The sequence below is a fragment of the Peromyscus leucopus genome, chromosome 5 (genome assembly GCF_004664715.2).
Source record: "Peromyscus leucopus breed LL Stock chromosome 5, UCI_PerLeu_2.1, whole genome shotgun sequence".
Lineage (NCBI taxonomy): Eukaryota > Metazoa > Chordata > Mammalia > Rodentia > Cricetidae > Peromyscus > Peromyscus leucopus.
In genome coordinates, this window is record NC_051067.1 from 39,863,244 (window position 1) to 39,885,494 (window position 22,251).

The window sequence follows — 22,251 nt, forward strand, 5'->3', positions numbered from 1 at the left end:
GTGGTAGCGCCGGCGTTACCGCAACAAGTGACTGCACTGGTGTGTGCTCAGGCCTACTGTAGACAAGAATGTAAGCAGCTGGTGAAGCACAGCTAGTCAGTGTCATTCTCCTGTCCCACGAGGATGTCATTTCCACAAGGAAAAATACTTTCACCTGTTGTGGAATATTAAGGTGTGTTACTCTTGTTTATGTTGCATTTGTTTAATTCTGTGAAGCTGTGTTACTGTGCCTGTCTAAAACACCTGATGGTCTAATAAAGACCTGAACAGCCAATAACAAGGCAGGAGAAAGGATAGGTGGGGCTGCCAGGCAGAGAGAATATATAGAAGGAGAAAACTGGAACAGAGAGATCTAGGAGCCAGAGAAGGAGGAGAACTCAAGGGACCAGCCACTCAGCTACACAACCAGCCAGTCACAGAGTAAGATTTACAGAATTTAGAGAACGGGAAAAGCCCAGAGGCTTTTGGGATAGTTTAAGTTAAGGAAAGTTGGCAAGAAATAAGCCAAGCTAAGGCCGGGCATTCATAAGTAATAAGAAGCCTCCGTGTATGATTTATTTGGAAGGTGGGTGGCGGGCCCGTAAAAGAGCCCAAACAAACAACAACATTCACCCCTTTTCAGTGTCCTCACGAGGCACCTCTTACCCAGCTGTTCTCAGGTGAGTGGCAAGTCTCTGTCACCCACCCGTGCCTGCTTCCGGCAACTTCCTCCACTACCCCTCTTTGCAAGCCTAGCAACTCACACACGATTATTCTGGCTTGGGGAAGAGGACTGCTGGGTCAGGTTCCCTACCTCCTCTTCATACACGCTTGAACACACTCTGGACAGCAGCCACAACTACAGGATCTCTCAAATGGGAGGAAGAGGGGAAGAGAGGAAAGGATGGGGCAGGAAGGAGTAGGAAGAAAAAGAAGAAAGGGGTAAAAGGAGGGGGAAAGGAAAACCAGGGCAGGCAGGATGAGTTCTGTGTATTCTACCTAGTAACCGGTGACGGCGAGCACAGGAAGACTATTGGCTGATGACTCCTGGCGCCGCCCAATCCCCGGCTCTAAATCGCTCAATGGAAATTAGGAGACTTGCACGCGGAGTGGGTCGGCGGAGGTCTGTGGCTGCGAGTGCAAGCTCTTCGTGACTAATGGAGAGCGGAAAGTTCTTTCCTCAGGTCTACAGCAGTTTGTTGTCGGTGGCGACTGTGCCCACCGGCGGGCTGGAGAGAAGAGGGAAGGAAGGATAATCGGTATCTGAGGGTCAGAGAAGAAAAGAAAACGCGGAGGTTAATTCTAGAAGGTGGGGAAGTAGGTGGGGAGCGTTCCTAGGAGCGCAGGGGTGGGGTGGCGGGGTACAGGCTGCTGGGAGGGAGGAGCCGATCCTTGAGTCAGTAAAGAACACCTGGGGAGAAGGGCGTCTCACCTACCTAGCCTTACCTGGGGGTTCACAAGGTGGAGGAAGGAGGAAAGGAAGAGGAGGAGAAGAAAGGGAAGGAGGCTGGAGGGGGAGAGAGGGAGGAAGGAAGAGGAGGAACTGGGTGGAGAAGTAGAAGAGCCGAAGGAGCAGGAAGAGGAGGAAAGGGGGGGGGGAGGATGAGGTGAGAAGGCCAAAGTAGAGAGGAAGAGGAGGAGGGAGGGGAGGAATATCAAATGACCACTGAAGAAACTGGACTCTGGAAAGACAACCGAGCCTAAGACAACAGAAAACTGCCTGCCTGGTGTTTATGCTGTTTGTTTAATAGAATGTTTAGTGAACCCCGTCAAGGTATAACCCGATCCCTAGGGTCCATCTAAGGCAGAAGTTGGAATGCTTATGAGACCACCATAGGGACAAAAACTGCAAGCTACATGAGAACTTGTGGGTGATTTCTCCTCTGTACTTCTAGGTTTCCTGTCCACACTTGACCTAGGAGACTGTCCTGAAGACCTATGGAACCTGCTGCTTCCCTGCTAGCCTCCCTTCTCCCCTTCCTGGTCCTCAGCCTGTTTGTGCTGGTCTCAGGTAAGGCTGTAGGGGTCTGGCTCCTGTCAGCTTTTCAGAAAGCAATGCCCACAGTTCTGCTGATGGACAGTCGGGGAGGAGGACCGCTGCTGTGTTGGCTCATCCTTCTATTCTGAATGTACACACAGGATGGATCCCAGTTTTGTCCTACAGAAATGCAGCAAGCACCTAAAAGGAGACCTGTAAATACTCCTGTAAAATTTCAAGTGGAAACATTCAAAAGAGTTAAAAACAGATGAAGTAGATTTTAATGATATATATATTGTTTAACTCCACCTCATCAAATACTAATACTTAAATGCTTACCTTGCCAGGTGTGGTGGTGTACACCTATAAACTTGGGCAACTGAGACAAGACTGCCATGAGTTCAAGGCCAGCCAGGGGTACATAACAAGACGCTGTTTCATAAAACAAAACAAGGGGTCTGGGAATGTGGCTCAGTTGGTAGAGTGCTTTGAACCCTGGGTCTGTGCCACACTCAGGCACCGGGCTGAAAAACAAGTCATTCTGAGCACTGGGTCTACTGTGTGTGTGTGTGCTCAGGGTGACCTCAGTGTTCTGTTCATGTGGGTGCTGGTTTGTTGGTTTTATTTTGCTTTTGTTCACGGTGGACTTGCACTTGCTACATAGCTGAAGCCGACTTTAAAGAGCTGATCCTCCAGCCTCATCTCCAGAGTGCTGGGATCATGGGTGTGCATTATGCACAACTCAGTATTTTGCTCCTGAAATATTTGCAGCATCTTTGGGTTGTTCCAAGAGACGCTGCCCACCAGCCACAGCTACCAGCCCATCTAGGAGGCCCCTGTGGCCTTGGAAAGAACTTGTCTAAACCAGGTCGTCCAGCCTTTTCAGTTCTCCAGGCCACACTAGATGATTTCCAGGGCCGCACATTAGAGATGTGGAGGTATCTGTTCTAGTTTCATTTCTGTTGCTGTGACAAATACCCCGACAAAAAGCAACACAGGAAGGAAAAAGGGTTGACTGGGGGCACATGTAGGCCACAGTCCATGGCTGAGGGCAGCAAAGAAAGGAGGCGTTTGCTGTTCCACACAGCACCACCTCCAACCAAGGAACTCACTTCACAGCCAAAGAAGTAGAAGGTGGGCCGTGGAAAACGCTGCTGACTGGCTGGCACCAGGCTCTGATATAGCTCAGGATCACCTGCCTAGGGAATGGTGTGGGCGGGCCCCCTCCTCCAGCAATTAGCCATCGAGACAATCCCCCATAAAGATGCCTGCAGACCAATCCGACCTAAGCGATTTCTCAATTGAGATTCTCTTCCGAGATAATTCTAGGTTTTGCCAAAACAGTGTCCAAAGCCCAGCTCCAGTGCTGTGAGTGCACATGTGTGTTTATTTTGTATGACACTGGGACACAAAACCTGTCACTACAAAAGTTCACACTTGAGAACCACAGAATCAAAACAACAACAAAAACAAACCTCGTGTTTGAAGTACGTTTGCCATTTTGTGTCAGGCTGAATTTATAGCTGTCCAGGGCCACGGCTAGAACCCTCCTGACACCCTAGAACACCGCTTGTCTACAACGGCTATTTAGTGGCTGGAGTTCCTGTCTGATTGTCTTCCTTTGTGGAATAGCCCAGTTTATCGTCGTGGGACCGGCTGAGCCCATCCTGGCCATGGTAGGAGAAAACACCACACTGCACTGCCGCCTGTCACCAGAGAGGAATGCTGAGGACATGGAGGTGCGCTGGTTTCGGTGGCGGTTCTCCCCTGCAGTGCTGGTGTACAGAGGCCATCAGGAGAGAGCAGAGGAGCAGATGGCCGCCTACCGAGGAAGAACCACCTTCGTGAGCGCAGACATCAGTAAGGGAAGAGTGGCGCTCGTGATCCACAACGTCACGGCCTATGACCATGGCGTCTACAGCTGCTACTTCCAGGAAGGCAGGTCCTATGATCAGGCCCTCGTGAGGCTCATGGTGGCAAGTGAGTCACTGCGCTTTCCTCTGTTGACTTTCCCGCTGTGACTGCTGGGGGAAATTGCCCTCCTGGATTCAGACTCATCCCAGACTAGCACATTTCTCGCCTGTAATCCCCTTTATACAGGGAGAGCTGCTTCCTGAGTCCACCTGAGTGAGCTCTGCTAAGCTGTGGCCATTTTTCTAGTGACAGAAGGAACGGTTAGAAAATGTACAAGGGTACCTGAGATAAACAAGCATTACCCCTGAGATAAACAAGCATTACCCCTGAGATAAACAAACCCCCCCCACACACACAAATCACAATAGATATTTCACTGGTTAATATTAATAGTACAGCCCAGGCTGGGCTTAAACTCACTTTGTTGCTGACAATGACCTTGAACTTCTGATCTTCCTACCTCTCTACAAAGTGCGGGGATTGTAACCTGTATCATCATCATCTTCATCCCCAGCTAATCTTGCCTTTCCCCCCCATTTCTCCCAATTATAATTGTAGAGAAGGCAGTTGACGTGTAAACACAGCAGCTAAGTTATGTACTGAGACTGGTGGCCCCATAAAGGCAGGAGTCAGAGCACTACGTGGAGCAATTTTGCAAAGCTTCAGGACGGAAACGGCAATGAAACTGGGCGTGCCCGGCAGAAGCCATGATTTTTTAGTGTCACACAATATTACCTCATACCCTGATCTTGTTCACAACAGAACTGCAGGGTTAGCTGGTGATGCTTGCGGGGTTCAGGAACCCCTGTTCTTTTCCTGTAAGCATGCTGCACTGCCTTGCCCTGCTCTGAATTAGGTCATTATAGAATATCTAACTTGATGGAGTGTGTGTGTGTGTGTGTGTGTGTGTGTGTGTATGTATGCGTGTTTTATGCATGTGGGGGGCTGTGCACATGCATGTGTGCTTGTGGTAAATGGACATGTGTATATGTGGTGTGTGTGTGCGTGTGTGTGTGTGTGTGTGTGTGTGTGTGTGTGTGTGTTCTCACCTGTGTTATGCTTGTAGGAGCCAAAGGTGTCTTTCTCAGTCACGTTCCGACTTATTTTCTGAGACAGAGCCTCTCACTGAACTTTGAGCTCTGTTCTACTGGACTGGCTGACCAAGCAGCCCTCAGCCTCTGCCTCTTCCTTCTCCCCAGGCTCGGTCCTGGGGTTATTGACATGTGGCCACCCAAGCTTTTGTGTGGGTGCTGAGGGTCCAGATTCAGGTCTTCACACCGGTGTGACAAGTGCTTTACCCAGTGAGCCGTCTCCCCAGCACCCCTTGATTTTTTTATTCCTATTTTGTTTGTTGGATTGATTGGCTGGGTGACCTCATCCTGAAGTCTGTTGTCTCTGAACCCTGTAAAATGTTTTGTAGAATTGTTTTTTCCAGATTGCCAAATTTCTTACGTGTGTGTTGTTGTTGGGTTTGTTTGTTGTTTTGAGACAGGGACTCTCAGATATAACCCTGGCTGGCCAAGTTATTTTGAGTCTTATTCCATATCAAGTTTTCTGAGTGAGGCTGGAAGTCTATGGCTACTTTGTCTCCTTGGCAAAATCGAATTGAAGAGCCACACGTGATGGCACAGACCTGTGCTTCCACTCCAGCATTTGGGACTTGGAGACAAGAGGATCAGGCATTACATGTCATCCTCCGCTACATAGCTAATTCAAGGCTAGCTTGAGCTACATGAGATTTTTGTCTCAAAAACATACAAAACAAATCAAGTTGAATACCCCAGTATGGTAGTGTATGCCTGTAATCGCAGCACCCAAAGGCTGAGGCAGGAGGATTTCTGTGAGTTTGAGGCTAGCCTGAACTACATAGTGAGGTCCGATGTCAAACAACGAAAACAACAAAATCAAGCAGGGCACAAAGCACTGGACTTTAGTGGGTGCTTGGATTTCCTTTCTTTGGTGTATTATTGGGTAAGTTTAACAAAGGAACTAGTCAATAAAAGTTTGGGGGCATGCCTAAAGGGACAGCAGTGTCCCACAGCCACATGTCTAAAGCTTTCTCATGCCTGATGTTCTCTTCAGCTGAAGGCTTTCAGGATAGTCTTCTGATGTCATAACCACAGAGCTGTACGCCATTGCCTTCCCTCGGCTTGGCCAGGAGAGAGATGTGAAACCCTGAGCCAGAAAGGACAGTGTCTTCAAGTAAGAAAGTTTTATGAGATTGTGGCATCCTGACAAATTCTTGTATTATTCTGAAATGTCCACAAGGCCAAAGCAACTGAGAAATTTTCCCTCAGAGCACAAAGTGAAGTTCTAAGCGAGCCTCTTGAGGTTGGACAGAACATACCTACACAGAAGTCAGCCATTGGGGGTCTCTGGCAGAGTCAGTGAAACAAGCCTTTACGGAGACAGTATAGACTGGTAGGCAGTGATAAGCCCTGGGGCTGGAGCACAGGTGTGAATGTGATGGCATCCTGCACTCTTCAAGAGCTTCCGGCACATTGGGCATCTTGGTCCCTTCTCCAACATCAATGCCTTTCTTCCCACCCATCTCATTTCTTCTTCCTGCCTCATCTGCCCTCCATTTTTGGCTGCAGGAACTTGCACATTCGTTACCCTTAGGTTCAGCCAGTCTGTACTTCCTTTTTTGGCTTCCATCATTAAGAGCAGATCACTTAAGGTACACCCACTGAAATACTGTTCTTTTTTTTTTTTTTTTTTAAAATAAAAAAAATCTTTTTTTTTTTTTTTTGTGATATATATTTTTTATTTTACAATACCATTCAATTCTACATATCAGCCATGGGTTCCCCTATTCTCCCCCCTCCCACGCCCTCCCCTTACCCCCAGCCCACCCTCCATTCCCACCTCCTCCAGGACAAGTCCTCCCCCGAGGACTGTGATCAACTTGGTAGACTCAGTCCAGGGAGGTCCAGTCCCTTCCTCCCAGACTAAGCCAAGTGTCCCTGCATAAGTTCCTGGTTTCAAACAGCCAATTCATGCATTGAGCACAGGACTTGGTCCCACTGCCTAGATGCCTCCCAAACTGATCAAGCCAATCAACTGTCTCACCTATTCAGAGGGCCTGATCCAGCTGGGAGCCCCTCAGCCTTTGGTTCATAGTTCATGTGTTTCTATTCATTTGGCTATTTTTTTTCAATAATTGAGTAAAACTGAAATTTATTATAAGCCACAGTCGTCCTAGGGACCTCCATGCTATATATATATATAGCCTTTATGGTTCTATGGGTTGTGGTCTGATTGTTCATTTTATATCTAGAATCCACCAATGAGTGAGTACATACCATAACTGTCTTTCTGGGTTTGGGTTACCTCACTCAGGATGATTTTTTCTAGTTCCATCCATTTGCCTGCAAATTTCATGCTTTCATTGTTTTTCTCTGCTGAGTAGTACTCCATTGTGTATATGTACCACATTTTTTTCATCCATTCTTCCGTTGATGGGCATCTAGGCTGTTTCCAGGTTCTGGCTATTACAAATAGTGCTGCTATGAACATAGATGAGCATGTATCTTTATGGTATGTATCAGCATTCTTTGGGTATATGCCCAAGAGTGGTATGGCTGGGTCTTGAGGTAGTTCGATTCCTAATTTTCTGAGAAACCGCCATACTGATTTCCACAGTGGTTGTACAAGTTTACATTCCCACCAACAGTGGAGGAGTGTTCCCTTTGCTCCACATCCTCTCCAACATTGGTTGTCATTGGTGTTTTTGATCTTAGCCATTCTAACAGGTGTAAGGTGGTATCTCAGAGTCGTTTTGATTTGCATTTCTCTGATCATTAAGGATGTTGAGCATTTCTTTAAATGTCTTTCAGCCATTTGTAGTTCTTGTTTTGTGAATTCTCTGTTTAGCTCTTTAGCCCATTTTTTAATTGGACTGTTCAGTGCTTTGATGTCTAGTTTCTTGAGTTCTTTATATATTGTGGAGATCAATCCTCTGTCAGATGTGGGATTGGTGAAGATCTTTTCCCAATCTGTTGGCTGTCTTTTTGTCTTATTGACTGTGTCTTTTGCCCTGCAAAAGCTTCTCAGTTTTGAGAGGTCCCATTTATTAATGGTTGTGCTCAGGGTCTGTGCTGTCGGTGTTTTATTTAGGAAATGGTCTCCAGTGCCAATGCGTTCAAGAGTGCTTCCTATTTTCTTTTCTATTAAGTTTAGTGTAACTGGATTTATGTTTAGGTCTTTGATCCACTTGGACTTGAGTTTTGTGCATGGTGACAGATATGGATCTATTTGTAATCTTTTACATATTGACATCCAGTTATGCCAGCACCATTTGTTGAAGATACTTTCTTTGTTCCATTGTATAGTTTTGGCTCCTTTGTCAAAAACCAGGTGTTCATATGTGCATGGATTAATGTCAGGGTCTTCAATTCGATTCCATTGGTCCGTATGTCTGTTTTTATACCAGTACCAAGCTGTTTTTATTACTATGGCTCTATAGTAGAGTTTGAGGTCAGGGATGGTGATGCCTCCAAGGGTTGCTTTATCATATAGGATTCTTTTAGCTATCCTGGGTCTTTTGTTTTTCCATATAAAGTTGAGTATTTTTCTTTCCAAGTCTGTGAAGAATTGTGTTGGGATTTTGATGGGGATTGCATTGAATCTGTAGATTGCTTTTGGTAAGATTGCCATTTTTACTATGTTAATCCTACCTACCCATGAGCATGGGAGATCCTTCCATTTTCTAATATCTTCTTCAATTTCTTTCTTTAGAGATTTAAAGTTCTTATCAAAAAGGTCTTTCACTTGTTTAGTTAGTGTTATCCCCAGGTATTTTATATTATTTGTGGCTATTGTAAAGGGTGATGTTTCTCTGACTTCTTTCTCAGCCCTTTTATCATTTGTGTATAGGAGGGCTACTGATTTTTTTGAGTTGATCTTGTATCCTGCCACTTTACTGAAGGAGTTTATCAGCTGTAGAAGTTCCCTGGTAGAGTTTTTGGGGTCACTTATGTATACTATCATATCATCTGCAAATAGTGAAAGTTTGACTTCTTCCTTGCCAATTTGTATCCCTTTGATCTCCTTTTCTTGTCTTATTGCTCTAGCTAGAACTTCTAGTACTATATTGAATAAATATGGGGAGAGTGGACAGCCTTGTCTTGTTCCTGAATTTAGTGGTATCGCTTTGAGTTTCTCTCCATTTAATTTGATGTTTGCTGTTGGCTTGCTATAAATTGCTTTTATTATGTTTAGAAATGTTCCTTGTATTCCTATTCTTTCTAAGACCTTTATCATGAAGGGGTGTTGGATTTTGTCAAAGGCTTTTTCAGCATCTAGGGAGATGATCATGTGGTTTTTTTCTTTCAGTTTGTTTATATGGTGTATTACATTGACTGATTTCCGTATGTTGAACCATCCTTGCATCCCTGGGATGAATCCTACTTGGTCGTGATGGATGATTGTTTTGATGTATTCTTGGATTCGGTTTGCCAATATTTTGTTGAGTATTTTTGCATCAATGTTCATGAGGGAGATTGGTCTGTAGTTCTCTTTCTTTGTTGCATCTTTGTGTGGTTTGGGTATCAGGGTAATTGTAGCCTCATAAAAAGAGTCTGGTAGTGTTCCTTCTGTTTCTATTGTGTGGAACACTTTGAAGAGGATTGGTATTAGTTCTACTTTGAAAGTCTGGTAGAATTCTGCACTGAAACCATCTGGTCCTGGGCTTTTTTTAGTTGGGAGACTTTTGATGACTGTTTCTATTTCTTTAGGGTTATTGGTCTATTTAAATGGTTTATCTGGTCTTGATTTAATTTTGGTATTTGGTATTTATCCAGAAAATTGTCCATTTCTTCCTGGTTTTCCATTTTTGTGGAGTACAGGTTTTTGAAGTATGATCTGATGATTCTCTGGATTTCCTCATTGTCTGTTGTTATGTCTCCCTTTTCATTTCTGATTTTGTGAATTTGGGTGCTCTCTCTTTGCCTTTTGGTTAATTTGGCTAGTGGTTTGTCTATCTTGTTGATTTTTTCAAAGAACCAACTCTTTGTTTCATTGATTTTTTGTATTGTTCTCTTGTTTTCTATTTCGTTGATTTCAGCCCTCAATTTGATTATTTCCTGGCGTCTATTTCTCCTGGGTGAGTTTGTTTCTTTTTGTTCTAGAGCTTTCAGTTGTGCTGTTAATTCCTTGGTATGGGATTGCTCCATCTTCTTTATGTGTGCATTTAGAGCTATGAATTTTCCTCTTAGCACTGCTTTCATAGTGTCCCATAAGTTTGGTATGTTGTACTTTCATTTTCATTGAATTCTAGGAACTCTTTAATTTCTGTCTTTATTTCTTCCTTGACCCATTGATGTTTCAGGTGGGCATTATTCAGTTTCCATGAGTTTGTGGGTTTTCTATAATTTTTGTTGTTATTGAGTTCTAATTTTAAGGCATGGTGGTCTGATAAGATACAGGAGGTTATTCCAATTTTTTTGTATCTGTTGAGATTTGTTTTGTGTCCAAGCATGTGGTCAATTTTTGAGAAGGTTCCATGGGGTGCTGAGAAGAAGGTATATTCTTTTGTGTTAGGATGGAATATTCTGTAGATATCTATTAGGTCCATTTGAGTCATAACATCTGTTAGGTCCTTTATTTCTTTGTTAAGTTTCAGTCTGGTAGATCTATCTTTTGGTGAGAGTGGTGTGTTAAAATCTCCCACTACTAATGTGTGGGGTTTGATGTGCGTTTTAAGCTTTAGTAGTGTTTCTTTTATGAATGTGGGTGCTTTTGTATTTGGAGCATAAATGTTTAGAATCGAGACTTCATCTTGGTGGATTTTTCCCGTGATGAATATGTAATGTCCATCCTGGTCTCTTTTGATTGATTTTAGTTTGAAGTCTATTTTATTAGATATTAGGATAGCTACACCAGCTTGTTTCTTAGGTCCATTTGCTTGGAAAACCTTTTCCCAGCCCTTTACTCGGAGGTAGTGTCTGTCTTTGGAGTTAAGGTGTGTTTCTTGTATGCAGCATATGGATGGGTCCTGTTTTCTTATCCATTCTGTTAGCCTGTGTCTTTTTATAGGTGAGTTGAGACCATTGATATTGATGGATATTAATGACCAGTGATTGTTAATTCCTGTTATTTTTTTGGTTGTGTTGTGTTGTCCTTCTGTGGTGTATGTTGGTGTAGGATTATCTATTGCTTGATTTTTCATGGATGTGTTTAGCTTCTTTGGGTTGAATTTTCCCTTCTAGTGCTTTCTGTAGGGCTGGGTTTGTGGACAGGTATTGATTAAATCTGGTTTTATCCTGGAATATTTTGTTTACTCCGCCTATGGTGATTGAGAGTTTTGCTGGGTATAATAGTCTGGGTTGGCATCCGTGGTCTCTTAGTGTCTGCATGAGGTTTGTCCATGATCTTCTAGCTTTCATAGTCTCTATTGAGTAGTCTGGTGTTATTCTGATGGGTTTGCCTTTATATGTTACTTGGTCCTTTTCCTTTGCAGCTCTTAATATTTTTTCTTTATTCTGTGTGTTTAGTGTTTTGATTATTATGTGGCGAGGGGACTTTTTTTTTGGATCCAGCCTATTCGGTGTTCTGTAAGCTTCTTGTATCTTCATAGGTATTTCTTTCTTTAGGTTAGGAAAGTTTTCTTCTATGATTTTGTTGAATATATTTTCTGTGCCTTTGAGTTGGTATTCTTCTCCTTCTTCTATCCCTATTATTCTTAGGTTTGGTCTTTTCATGGTGTCCCAAATTTCCTGGATGTTTTGTGTTAGGACTTTTTTGTCTTTATTGTTTTCTTTGACTGACGAATCTATTTTCTCTATCATGTCTTCAGCGTCAGAGATTCTCTGTTCCATTTCTTGCAATCGGTTTGTTATGCTTGTTTCTGTAGTTCCTGTTCGTTTTGTCAGGGTTTCTATTTCCAGCATTCCCTCAGCATGTGTTTTCTTTATTGTCTCAAATTCATTTTTCAGATCTTGGAATGTTTCTTTCATCTGTTTAATTGCTTTTTCTTGGCTTGATTTGATTTCTTCCCATTTTTTGTTCGTTTTTTCTTCCATTTCTTTAAGGGAGTTTTTTATTTCCTCTTTAATGGAGTTTTTCATTTCCTCTTTAAGGGAAGTTTTTATTTCCTCTTTAAGGGAGTTTTTTATTTCCTCTTTAAGGAAAGTTTTTATTTCCTCTTTAAGGTAGTTTTTCAATTCCTCTTTAAGGAAAGTTTTTATTTCCTCATTGAGGGAATGTTTTATTTCTTCTTTAAGGGCCTCTATCATCTTCTTAATGTCATTTTTAGGGTTGATTTCTTCTGTTTCTTCTGTCATGGTATGTTTAGGTCTTGCAGGTGTAGAATCACTAGGTTCTGATGTTGCCATATAGGTCTTTATGTTGTTGCCTGTATTTTTGCACTGGCGTCTACTCATCTCTTCCTCTGTGAGGTGCAGGTGGTGTCTGTGTCTGAGAGTGCCTCTCTTGTTCTAATTTTTAGTCTTGGTTTAGTAGTGGTTCTTGGTTAAATTGGTGCTATTGGGCTATTTCTTCAGGGGCAGCTGATTTCGATCGGTGAATTATATACTTATGATTCTGGTGATCTGGTTTGGTGTCTGGGTAGCGCCTTCTTCTGTGTTCCCAGGTCACGTTTTGTTCATTTGTCAACTCCTCAGCTGATCTTGATTCCTCAGACTTTAAACTGTAGGCATCTGAATCCTCTCCCAGATGGGTTTCAGCTGAGCAGGGTAGTCTCACCAACACCTCCAAATTGTTGGGTTTCACAGGATCAGCAGCTGGGCCCTGGGTTGTTCTCAGACGGAGTGTTCAGATTTGTTCTGGTTCTGACCCACCGAGATAGCTTCTTCCCCAGATGTTGGGATTAGGGGCGTCCCTGTTCCAAGCTGCGTCTGCTTGTCTCCGTCCCTGGGCCTGTTTACCTCTGCAGTCCGCCACCGGGCCTGTATGTCCCTGTCAGCTGCCGCTGGGCCTGTCTGCCTCTGGAGGCCGCCACCGGGCCTGAATGTCTCTGCAGGCTGCAGCCGGGACTGAATGTCCCTGTCGGCCGCTGCCGCCGGGACTGAATGTCCCTGTCGGCCGCTGCCGCCGGGTCTGAATGTCCCTGTCGGCCACTGCCGCCGGGTCCGTTTATCTCAGCAGGCCGCCGCTGGGCCCGTCTACCTCTGTGGGCTGCCGCTGGGCCTGAATGTCTCTGCCGGCTGCCGCCGGGTCTGAGTATCCCTGTCGGCTGCCACCGCTGGGCCCGTCTACCTCCACGGGCCCCCGCCGCAGGCCTACCTGCGTCTGCTTGTCTCTGCCGCCGGGCCTGTCTACCTCTGTGGGCCGCCGCTGGGTCTGAATGTCTCTGCCGGCTGCCGCCGGGCCTGAATATCCCTGTCGGCCGCTGCCGCCGGGCCCGTTTACCTCAGAGGGCTGCTGCTGGGCCCGTCTACCTCCACAGGCCGCTGCAGGCCTACCTGCGTCTGCTTGTCTCTACCGCCGGGCCTGTCTACCTCTGTGGGCCGCCGCTGGGCCTGAATGTCTCTGCCGGCTGCCGCCGGGTCTGAGTATCCCTGTCGGCTGCCACTGCTGGGCCCGTCTACCTCCACGGGCCCCCGCCGCAGGCCTACCTGCGTCTGCTTCGAAATACTGTTCTTGGTTCATGATGCTGAGGATCAAACCCAAGCCCTTCAGTGCCAGACAAGCACTCTACTCCTGAGCTACACCCCGAGCCCAGCTACTCTTTTTGTTTGTTTCTTTGAGACAGGGTCTCACTATGTCGCCTTGGCTGTCCTGGAACTCAGTATGTAGACCAGGCTAGCCTCAGTTCATAGAGATCTTCCTGTTTCTGCCTCCCTAGTGCTGGGACTAAACCAGCCACTCTGTTAGCTGAGCTCTGGTGGTGTTCCCTCCTAGGCCTGGGCTCTGAGCCCCTCATTAAAATGAAGACCCTTGAGGATGGGAGCATCTTGCTGGAGTGCACATCTGAAGGGTGGTACCCGGAGCCCCGAGCTGTGTGGAGAGACCCCTATTATGAAGTTGTGCCTGCCCTGGAGGAAGAGTATACAGCTGACAGAGGAGGCCTCTTCACAGTCACCATGACTGTGATCGTCAGGGACTGCTCTGTGAGGAACATGACCTGCTCTGTTAACAACACTCTGCTCAACCAGGAGGTGGAGAGCGTGATTTTCATTCCAGGTTAGTCTTCTGTTCTCTACAGATATGTCCGGAAAAGAAAGGATATATAGCTAGCTCTGCAAATAGGTTGATGTCTGGAGTAGTGATGGGAAACTAGAGGATGGTCTGAGGAAGGATCTTTGCCTCTGCAGACCTGAGGCTGGAGCTGAACTGAGGCCACATCCTTTGTCACAAGAAGAAAATCGATTAGTCCCAAACATGTGAATGAGCAGTGATCAAGCAGTGATAGAAGAGTAAGGAACAGTGGTCATGCTGGTTCATACCTGCAGCCCCCACATGTGGGAGGACAGGACAGGAGAACAGGCTGGGTCTCACGACTTACACTTGACTACACTTGAACTTGTAGTGATCCTGCTCCCTCAGGCTCCCTAGATTACAGTATGGACCACCACACCCAGCACCTTGGAGGGTTGTAAATGTGTAATTGTAGATGTAACCAACCGTCTTATTAAATAAGAAACACAGAACCAATGTAAAAGAGAAAGCCGAGAGGTCAGAGCTCAGAGCTAAAATCTCACCCTTCCTCCTGCGGTGCTCCTAGCTCTCCGAAAAAGATAAACTGGATCTCTGTCCCTCAGTTGAGAAGAGACTGTGTGCAGCAAGGGCAGAGCAAGGAGGAAGGCATTGCCAGAGCCTGGGCCAGAATGCTGGGGGCCTGTGCAAGGTGATCGCTGTAGAGAGTTAGCACTCTGCTTACCTCGCTTCATCCATGGCGTGAGTCCATGGGATCCTTCCACAGCAGCCCTGGGAGACCCTGCGATTTTATCCCCCGAGGAGTCAGAGGCGAGGCAGCAAAAAGCCATCATCTTTCTCCCACCCTCGTTCCTGAGGGAGTGCTCCAGGTAGACTTTCTCCAAGGAGCACCCTTAGCCCTGGTGTCCTCTCTCTCACCACACAGCACTTTTCTGGCTCACTTTCCAGAATCCTTCGTGCCCAGCCTTCCTCTCTGGATGGTGGCCATGGCTGTCGCTCTGCCTGTACTAACGCTGATCCTCTTCACGTCTGGAAGTATCTGCCTTGTCAAGAAACACCACAGGAAAAAATCGATTCTGTCCGCGGAAAAGGAAGTTGAATATGAAGAAAAAGAAACTGCACGTAAGGAACTAGGGAAAAGAGGAGGAACTCAGAGGGTAAAAGACTAGAGCAGTAGCATTCACCATTCTGCAGCTCAAGGCCAGCCCTAGCTACACAATGAGTTCAAAACCAGCCTAGGCTGCATAGGACCGTGTCTCAAATGAAAAAAGGGGAAGAAAAGAAGAGAAAGGACATCACCCTTCTGACAGGTTTGCACTAGACAGGCGCACGCAGAGGCAGCAGAAGGGCTCAGAACTCTCCTAGCCTAATAATTAAGCCTTTGGATCTTTCATTCCAATCTGCAAACATTGCGTCATTCACTTGGTTCCAAGCAGGACTGAATTACTAAACAAAAGCAAACCAAAACAAGTCCTAATATTGTCCGCTCACTTGGTGCATATCACTTCTGGTTTCCAGCAGGTCTCAGGTGTGGGTGTTTTATTGGTTACTTCTTTCATTGTTGTGATAAAGTTATCTGACGGACAGACAGGATGGTTTAGCCAGTAAAGGGACTTGCTGCCGAGCATGGTATCCTAGAGTTAAATGGTAGAGGATGGGAACCAGCTCCTACAAGCTGTCCTCCGACCTCCGCACCTGCAACATGGCACACATACACACCCAGTCAATGAAAATTTTTAAATTAAATTTATGTGATTGAATATTTTGCCTCTATGTATTATGTGAACCAAATGAATGCCCGGCGCCCACAGAGGTCAGAGTAGGGCATTGGATGGCCTGGTACTGGAGTTACGGATGTTTGTGAACCACTAGGTAGGGGCTGGGAGTGGAATCTGTGTCTTCTGCAAAAGCAACAAGGGCTCTTAACCACTAAGCCATCTCTTCAGAGCCTAAATGTTTGTTGTTCTGGTTTAGTTTGGTTTGGTTTCCGAGACGGGGTCTTACTGTGTAGCCCTGGCTGTCCTGGAACTCACTTTGTAGACCAGGCTGGCCTCGAACTCACAGAGATCCACCTGCCTCTGCCTCTGGACGGCTGGGATTAAAGGCGTGCAACACTACACCCGGCTTCTTATACTTTTTTTTTTTTTTTTTTTTTTTTTAGTTACATTTAGTTGGAGGAGGGTGGCACACGTGTAAAAATCAGAGGACAGTTTGTGAGAATTGGTTCTTCCCTTCATGGGTCTTGGGGATTAGACTCAGGCTTGGCAGTCAGTACCCTTACCCTCTGAGACACTATGATGGAATGCATTAACCTAACCTAGAAAATATCTCACAGAAAAACCTAGGTTTCTTTCCATGGTGATTCTAAGTCCTGTCAAGGTCACAATGGAGGTTAACCCTGTTAGGTAGGAAAGAAGGGTTTGGTGCTGTAGCAAGAGCCGGCATCATTGAAGACAAACCCAAATTCTCTCAGCTGCCTACTGAGGACATTACTTTGTTTCTTTCTCAGGGCAACTTCAAGAAGAGCTGCGTAAGTTTAAGCTTCTTTGGACTGCTCTCTGAAATTTGTGTTCTGCTGGCTTAGCCAGGACCTCCTGACATTCACCTCTCTGTCACTTGCAGGATGGAGAAGAACCCTCTTACATGCCGGTGAGTACCTCTGGCGTTCCCTTAGATCCCGAGGCTTCTCCCCACTAAGGGGGGACATGAACAAAGGACCCAGGGACCCTCCGTTGGGGAAGTAGGGGTTCAGAGTGCTTCATAGCCCGCTAATGCTGGCCCCCAGCTTGGTCAGGAATCACTACAGCTTTCAATCAGTTTATTTCTCACAGTTCTCTCCCTTTTCAGAAGAAGGTAATCCGTGAGTAGCAGAGCTCTCTTGTAAGGAATAGCTCTCCCAAAAGTAACTCTTGCTCTTGGATCCTGAATTAATTCAAAAGAAGACAATTCTGTCTTGGGTATTTATTATCTAGGAGATGGTTAGCGTGAGCAGTTGGATTCCCTTGTGGTAGAAAGGCAATATGCTTCCTGGTGCTGATCAGGGAAGTAATTACTAGGTGTCCAGAAATGCTTCCTGCCCCCAAGACATTGACACTCAGTGAGCCAGGTGAGTGATTGAGCCCAGAGCCTCGCTGCCTTTTCTTCATGAGCATTATTTATTTTTTCATGTGTCATCATCAAGCACCAAAGAATACAGGCTTCCCCAGATGCCTTGGCACAAGGACTTTTACAGGTCTCTTAGAACCCCTGTCTTCTCTCTAGAAGACAATGCTCCTGTCCCTGGGAGACAAATGAGCTTCATTATGAGCTTCCTTGAATAAAAATAAATAAATAAATAAAACCTTCTTTGAAAAGGCCACCACACAGAGGAATCCCACATCCGCTCCCAGGACCTCAGGGGCACCACAGTTGTGCGTAGCCAGGAGTCTGAGATCTGGGCACTAAGCTTAAGACTTTTTCTACAGCTGATGTGGTTCTGGACCCAGACACAGCTCACCCTGAGCTCTTCCTGTCAGATGACCAGAGAAGTGTAAGACGAGGCGCTTCGAGGCAGAGCGTGCCCGACAACCCTGAGAGATTTGACTGCCGGCCGTGTGTCCTGGGCCGGGAGAGCTTCTCCTCAGGGAAGCATTACTGGGAGGTGGAGGTGGAAAACGTAATGGTGTGGGCCATTGGCGTTTGTAGAGACAGTGTTGAAAGGAAAGGGGAGGCCCTCTTGGTTCCTCAGAATGGCTTCTGGACCCTGGAGATGTTTGGAAGTCAGTATAGAGCCCTGTCCTCCCCAGAGAAGATCATACCTCTGAAAGAGCGTCTTCACCGAATAGCCATCTTCCTGGACTGTGAAGCCGGAGATGTTTCTTTCTACAACATGAGAGACAGGTCACACATCTACACATGTCCCCCTGTGGCCTTTGCTGGGCCCCTGAGACCCTTCTTTAGGCTGGGGTCTGATGACAGTCCCCTCTTCATCTGCCCAGCATTCACGGGGGCACAGGGAGTCACAATACCTGAGGGCGGACTGATCCTGCACAGGACGAGACCAGTTTCTCAGAGCCACGTAAAGAAGCCTTAGCTCTCACCGACCACCGTACAGCGCCATCCGGTGGAGAGCAGGCCCTGTGTCCTTCAGGTCACCTCAAGCATCTTCCAGCTGTCCCCTTCACACATGCTTCAGGCTCATGCTCCAGCTCACTCCTTCAGGAGTTCATTTGCTTCTATGGTCCAGTCTTACTGGACCACTGCTGTCACACAGCTCTCTGCTGAGAAGAAAAGTGTGAGAAGGGGAGATGTTGCTAGAGTTTTCCTGGTCCTGCCTGGCCCATGGTCAGGACAAACCTCTCTCACCCGCCAGTCCCACAGCCGCTCAGACCCAACCAAGTAAACACACAGAGACTTATATTACTTATAAACTGTGTGGCCGTGGCAGGCTTCTTGCTATCTGTTCTTATATCTTAACCCATTTCTATAAATCTATACCTTGCCACGTGGCTCATGTCTTACTGGTATCTTACATCATGCTTCTCGTGGCGGCTGGCAGCGTCTCTGCCCCCCCCCCCTTTTTTTTTTTAATTTGCAGCTTCAACATGATGCTCTGGCTACAGTGGACAAGACAGGGGCAATAGGGAGCATCAGAATGTGAGGAAGAACTGCAGAGGAAAGGGACAGATAAATACAAATTGAAGCCATATGTGGAGGAAATGGATCAGAGAGCTTGGGGTGGGCCCCATAGGATGGACAGCTGGGGGAGGTAGGAGCTAATGGTCCATTGATATCCAAAGCCGATTACATATACATATTTATACATAAAATAAAGATGTCTAGAGTGTGTGTCGGTAGGCCTGCACATGGGAGGAAAGAATGAACAGGGATGATCTGGATGCAGGTTGGCTCGGATGTCCTTACAGTAAACACTGTTCTGAGTCCTGTGTCCTGTGTCCATGCTCAATAAGAGTGGCTTGGGACTTGAGGTTCCTGCTGAGCAGCCAGGTCCGTATGGCTCAGGTTCACTCGAGAGAGTAGCAGTTCAAGTTTCTTGGGCTCAGCCTCCTTCTTCTCCTCCTTGTTCCAGATAGGGTCTCACTGTGTAGACCAGGCTGGCTTGAAACTCCCAGAAACCAGCCTGCCTCTACCTCTGGAGGTCTGAGATTAAAGACACACACAACCATGCTCAGTTTATGAACTTATATATACAAATGATTAAGCTTCTGTTCTCTCAGGTTCATACCTACTGAGATTTTTTTCTTTTGGTTTTTCTCTTGAGATATGGTCTTACTGTGTAGCACTGCTGTTGAGCTCTTGACTCTCTCACCCCATCGTTTTATGTTCTTGTTATCTTGTTTCAAGACAGGATCTCATTATGTAGTTCTGGCTGTCCTGGAACACACTATGTACTATAGGCTGGCCTTGAACTCAAAGAGATCTGCCTCTGCCTCCTGAGTGCTGGAATTAAAGGTGTGCTCCACTACCCTGGGCTTCACCCCTTATCTCCAGTGTGGGGATTATAGGCCTATGCTAGCATGCCTAACTAATGTCTTTTGCTACTTATGGCATTTGAAGTTGAAAATAGAAAAACAACTATATGTATTAATTTATATTAAATTAATAAAAATTACCATAGTTTCGTATGAATAGTATGCCTTATTTTAAAAGCTGTTTTGTGGTGGCTATTTTTTTTCTTTTTCTTTTGGTTTTTTTTGACACAGGGTTTCTCTGTGTATCCCTGGCTGTCCTAAAACTGGTTCTGGCCTCAAATTCAGAGATCCACCTGCCTCTTCTTCCTGAGCACTGGGATTAAAGGAGAGTACCACCACTGCCCAGCGTCTGTGATGGTTATTAGTTTATCAGTTTGACAACATCGAGAATGAACTACAGTCCAGAAATGGAGGGCACACTGGTGAGAGACTCTGCTTGGTTTGGAATGGGTGAATCCACTTCTAGTCCAGACCTTTGTAGTAGGAAGATACACATCTTTGATTTGGATCTTGAGGTGAAAAAGACATACACCTTTCATCTGGATCTTGAGGCGGGAAGACACTTAATGATCTGGGCCATGGAGAAGTGCTGCTGTCTGCCTAGCCCTTCATGGCTTGCTCAGCTTGGTTTCTATTATATCCCTGGACAGTCATCCCACAATGGGCTGGGCCCCTCCATGACAGTCATTAACCAAGAAAATGCCCCTCCGTCGTTGTAAGAAACCGCAACTTAATTTAAATTAAAAGACCAAGCGGACTGAGTCTCAGTCAACAGCAGTGGAGCTCCAGCCAATCGAAGGCATTCTTTCGGAACTGGTTCCCAGGTCCCAGCCGATGGCGCCCTGATGCAGAGCTCCAGCTGAGCTATCTCCGGAGAGGAGAGGCGTGGTTCGGAGGACTCCTGATCCAGAGAAGGCTCTGCTGAAGTTGAGTTGTGTAACATTCTTAACCACGGGAGACTGTTGGTTGACGGCCCGATGTCGTGCCCGAGCTGAATTATAAATGGGTTTCAGGAGGCGAGTGAAGAAAGGACAGCTGGTGTGTGTGTGTGTGTGTGTGTGTGTGTGTGTGTGTGTGTGTGTGTGTGTGTGTGTGTGTCGGGGTGGGGAGGGGGCGAGGGCGGCTGGCTGCCTATCTGTGGGTCAGGGCGGTCAGTCAGGAGCAGAAGACTCGCGTGGGAGGCGGCGGGGAACGCGCTGTGCGAACCTGCGGAGCCCTGAGGTCCGGGAAGACAGCCCGGTGCAGACAGCTGTCAGCTCTAAGTTCTTAGGATCCGGTCATCACTGAAAGGAGCAAAAAGAGCTGAAATGCCTCCACATCAACTAGACGGTATTTGAAAAGGTTTGAAAGCTGTCTTAAGCAAGTCAACATCTGTTGTAAAATAATCCTATTAAATTTTTTTATTACATCATGATTTATTTTGTTTGCCTGTGTGTGTGTGTGTGTGTGTGTGTGTGTGTGTGTGTGTGTGTGTGTAGGTGGTGGTGGTGGTGGTGGTGGTGGTGGTGGTGGTGGTGGTGGTGGTGGTGGTGGTAGTAGTGGAGGAGGTGGAGGAGGTGGATCTGGATCTGTAGTGCAGGGGTTCTCCAAGAATGGACATCTGTATGTAAAGGCCCACGGGTACTAAACTTGACACCTTTCCTACTGTATCCGGAGGCTATGTGAATGTTCCACCAAATCAATGAACTAACATGGAACCTTGAGAAAAGGTCCAGGAAAGTGAGTGCAGTTGGATTGAACCTATTCATGGTGAACCCAACAAGCCATTAATGTGTGGCTGTTGCAGTAAGAAGCTAAATCAAAGCGCTAGCCTTTAGTGACATTTGACTGAGTCCAGATGTGACGACTCTACCTCACTCTCCCTGCACAATGCATGTAGCGTTTTCTGAATGTTAAGTGATGACATCATCCTACCCACTGGAATGTGTGCTTTTGTATTACTTACCGATGATACTGACTTCAATTTCTATTATAGCAAATGTTTATAGATACAACCCACATAAATAACAATTCTTTGGGGGTCTTCAGTTCCTTTCAAGATTACAAAGTTTTATGAGATAGAAACATATGCTCAAGCCAGGTGTGTTGTACATGCCTTTAATCCCAGCACTATCGAGGCAGAGGCAGATAGATCTCTAAGTTCAATGCTAGCCTGGTCCAGGTTCCAGGACATCCAGGGCTAGGTGGAGAAACCCTAAAAAACAAACAGAAAAGTTTTTAAAAAATGAATAAAAAGAAAGAAAATTTATGCTTGAATACGACCACCATGTATAACCAGGTTTTTGCTGGAAGAGAAAGGCGAGGCATGTTTGTTTTTACTGCCATGCTGGGGACTGAACCCATGGTCTTGGATTTCTAGGCTACCCTACCCCTGAGGATACATTCTTATCCACAAAGTGAAGATTACATTTTATTTCATTTTTAAAAACCTTTATTAACAGGTACTTGGAATTGATTGACTGTTTTGAAAAATCAAGTTGTAAATTTTATTACAAATTAAAAATGAAGTACTTAAAATATCTCAACTTCACCAGACTTGAAACAATTTTAAAGCCTTTAAATGGATTTGAGAAAAAGTTGGCTTTTTTCAAAACAAGCAAACAAACAAACAAATATGTTTGTCATTACTAAAAAGGAGACATCTTTAGGTAAGAATAACAAAAACACTTGTGTGGAATAAACAACTCAGATAGTTCTAATGTACTGGATAAACCAACAAAACATAAGCACTTAAGGTCTTCAATCCCAGTCTCCATTCATTTCTTGTTGCTGGAATTTTATATTCATTTC

General features: G+C 45.7%; 1 protein-coding gene across 1 annotated transcript; it reads left to right on the plus strand.

The window, feature by feature from the left end:
• Nucleotides 1-1,046: 1,046 nt before the first annotated feature.
• LOC114700738 (butyrophilin subfamily 2 member A2) lies at nt 1,047-18,351 on the plus strand. Its single transcript, XM_028880439.2, has 8 exons — nt 1,047-1,288; nt 1,875-1,990; nt 3,590-3,937; nt 13,736-14,017; nt 14,939-15,112; nt 16,500-16,520; nt 16,613-16,639; nt 17,455-18,351. Exons 2-8 carry the CDS (start codon nt 1,918-1,920, stop codon nt 18,060-18,062), a joined length of 1,533 nt encoding a protein of 510 aa, XP_028736272.1. The 5' UTR covers nt 1,047-1,288; nt 1,875-1,917; the 3' UTR covers nt 18,063-18,351.
• Nucleotides 18,352-22,251: the final 3,900 nt, after the last annotated feature.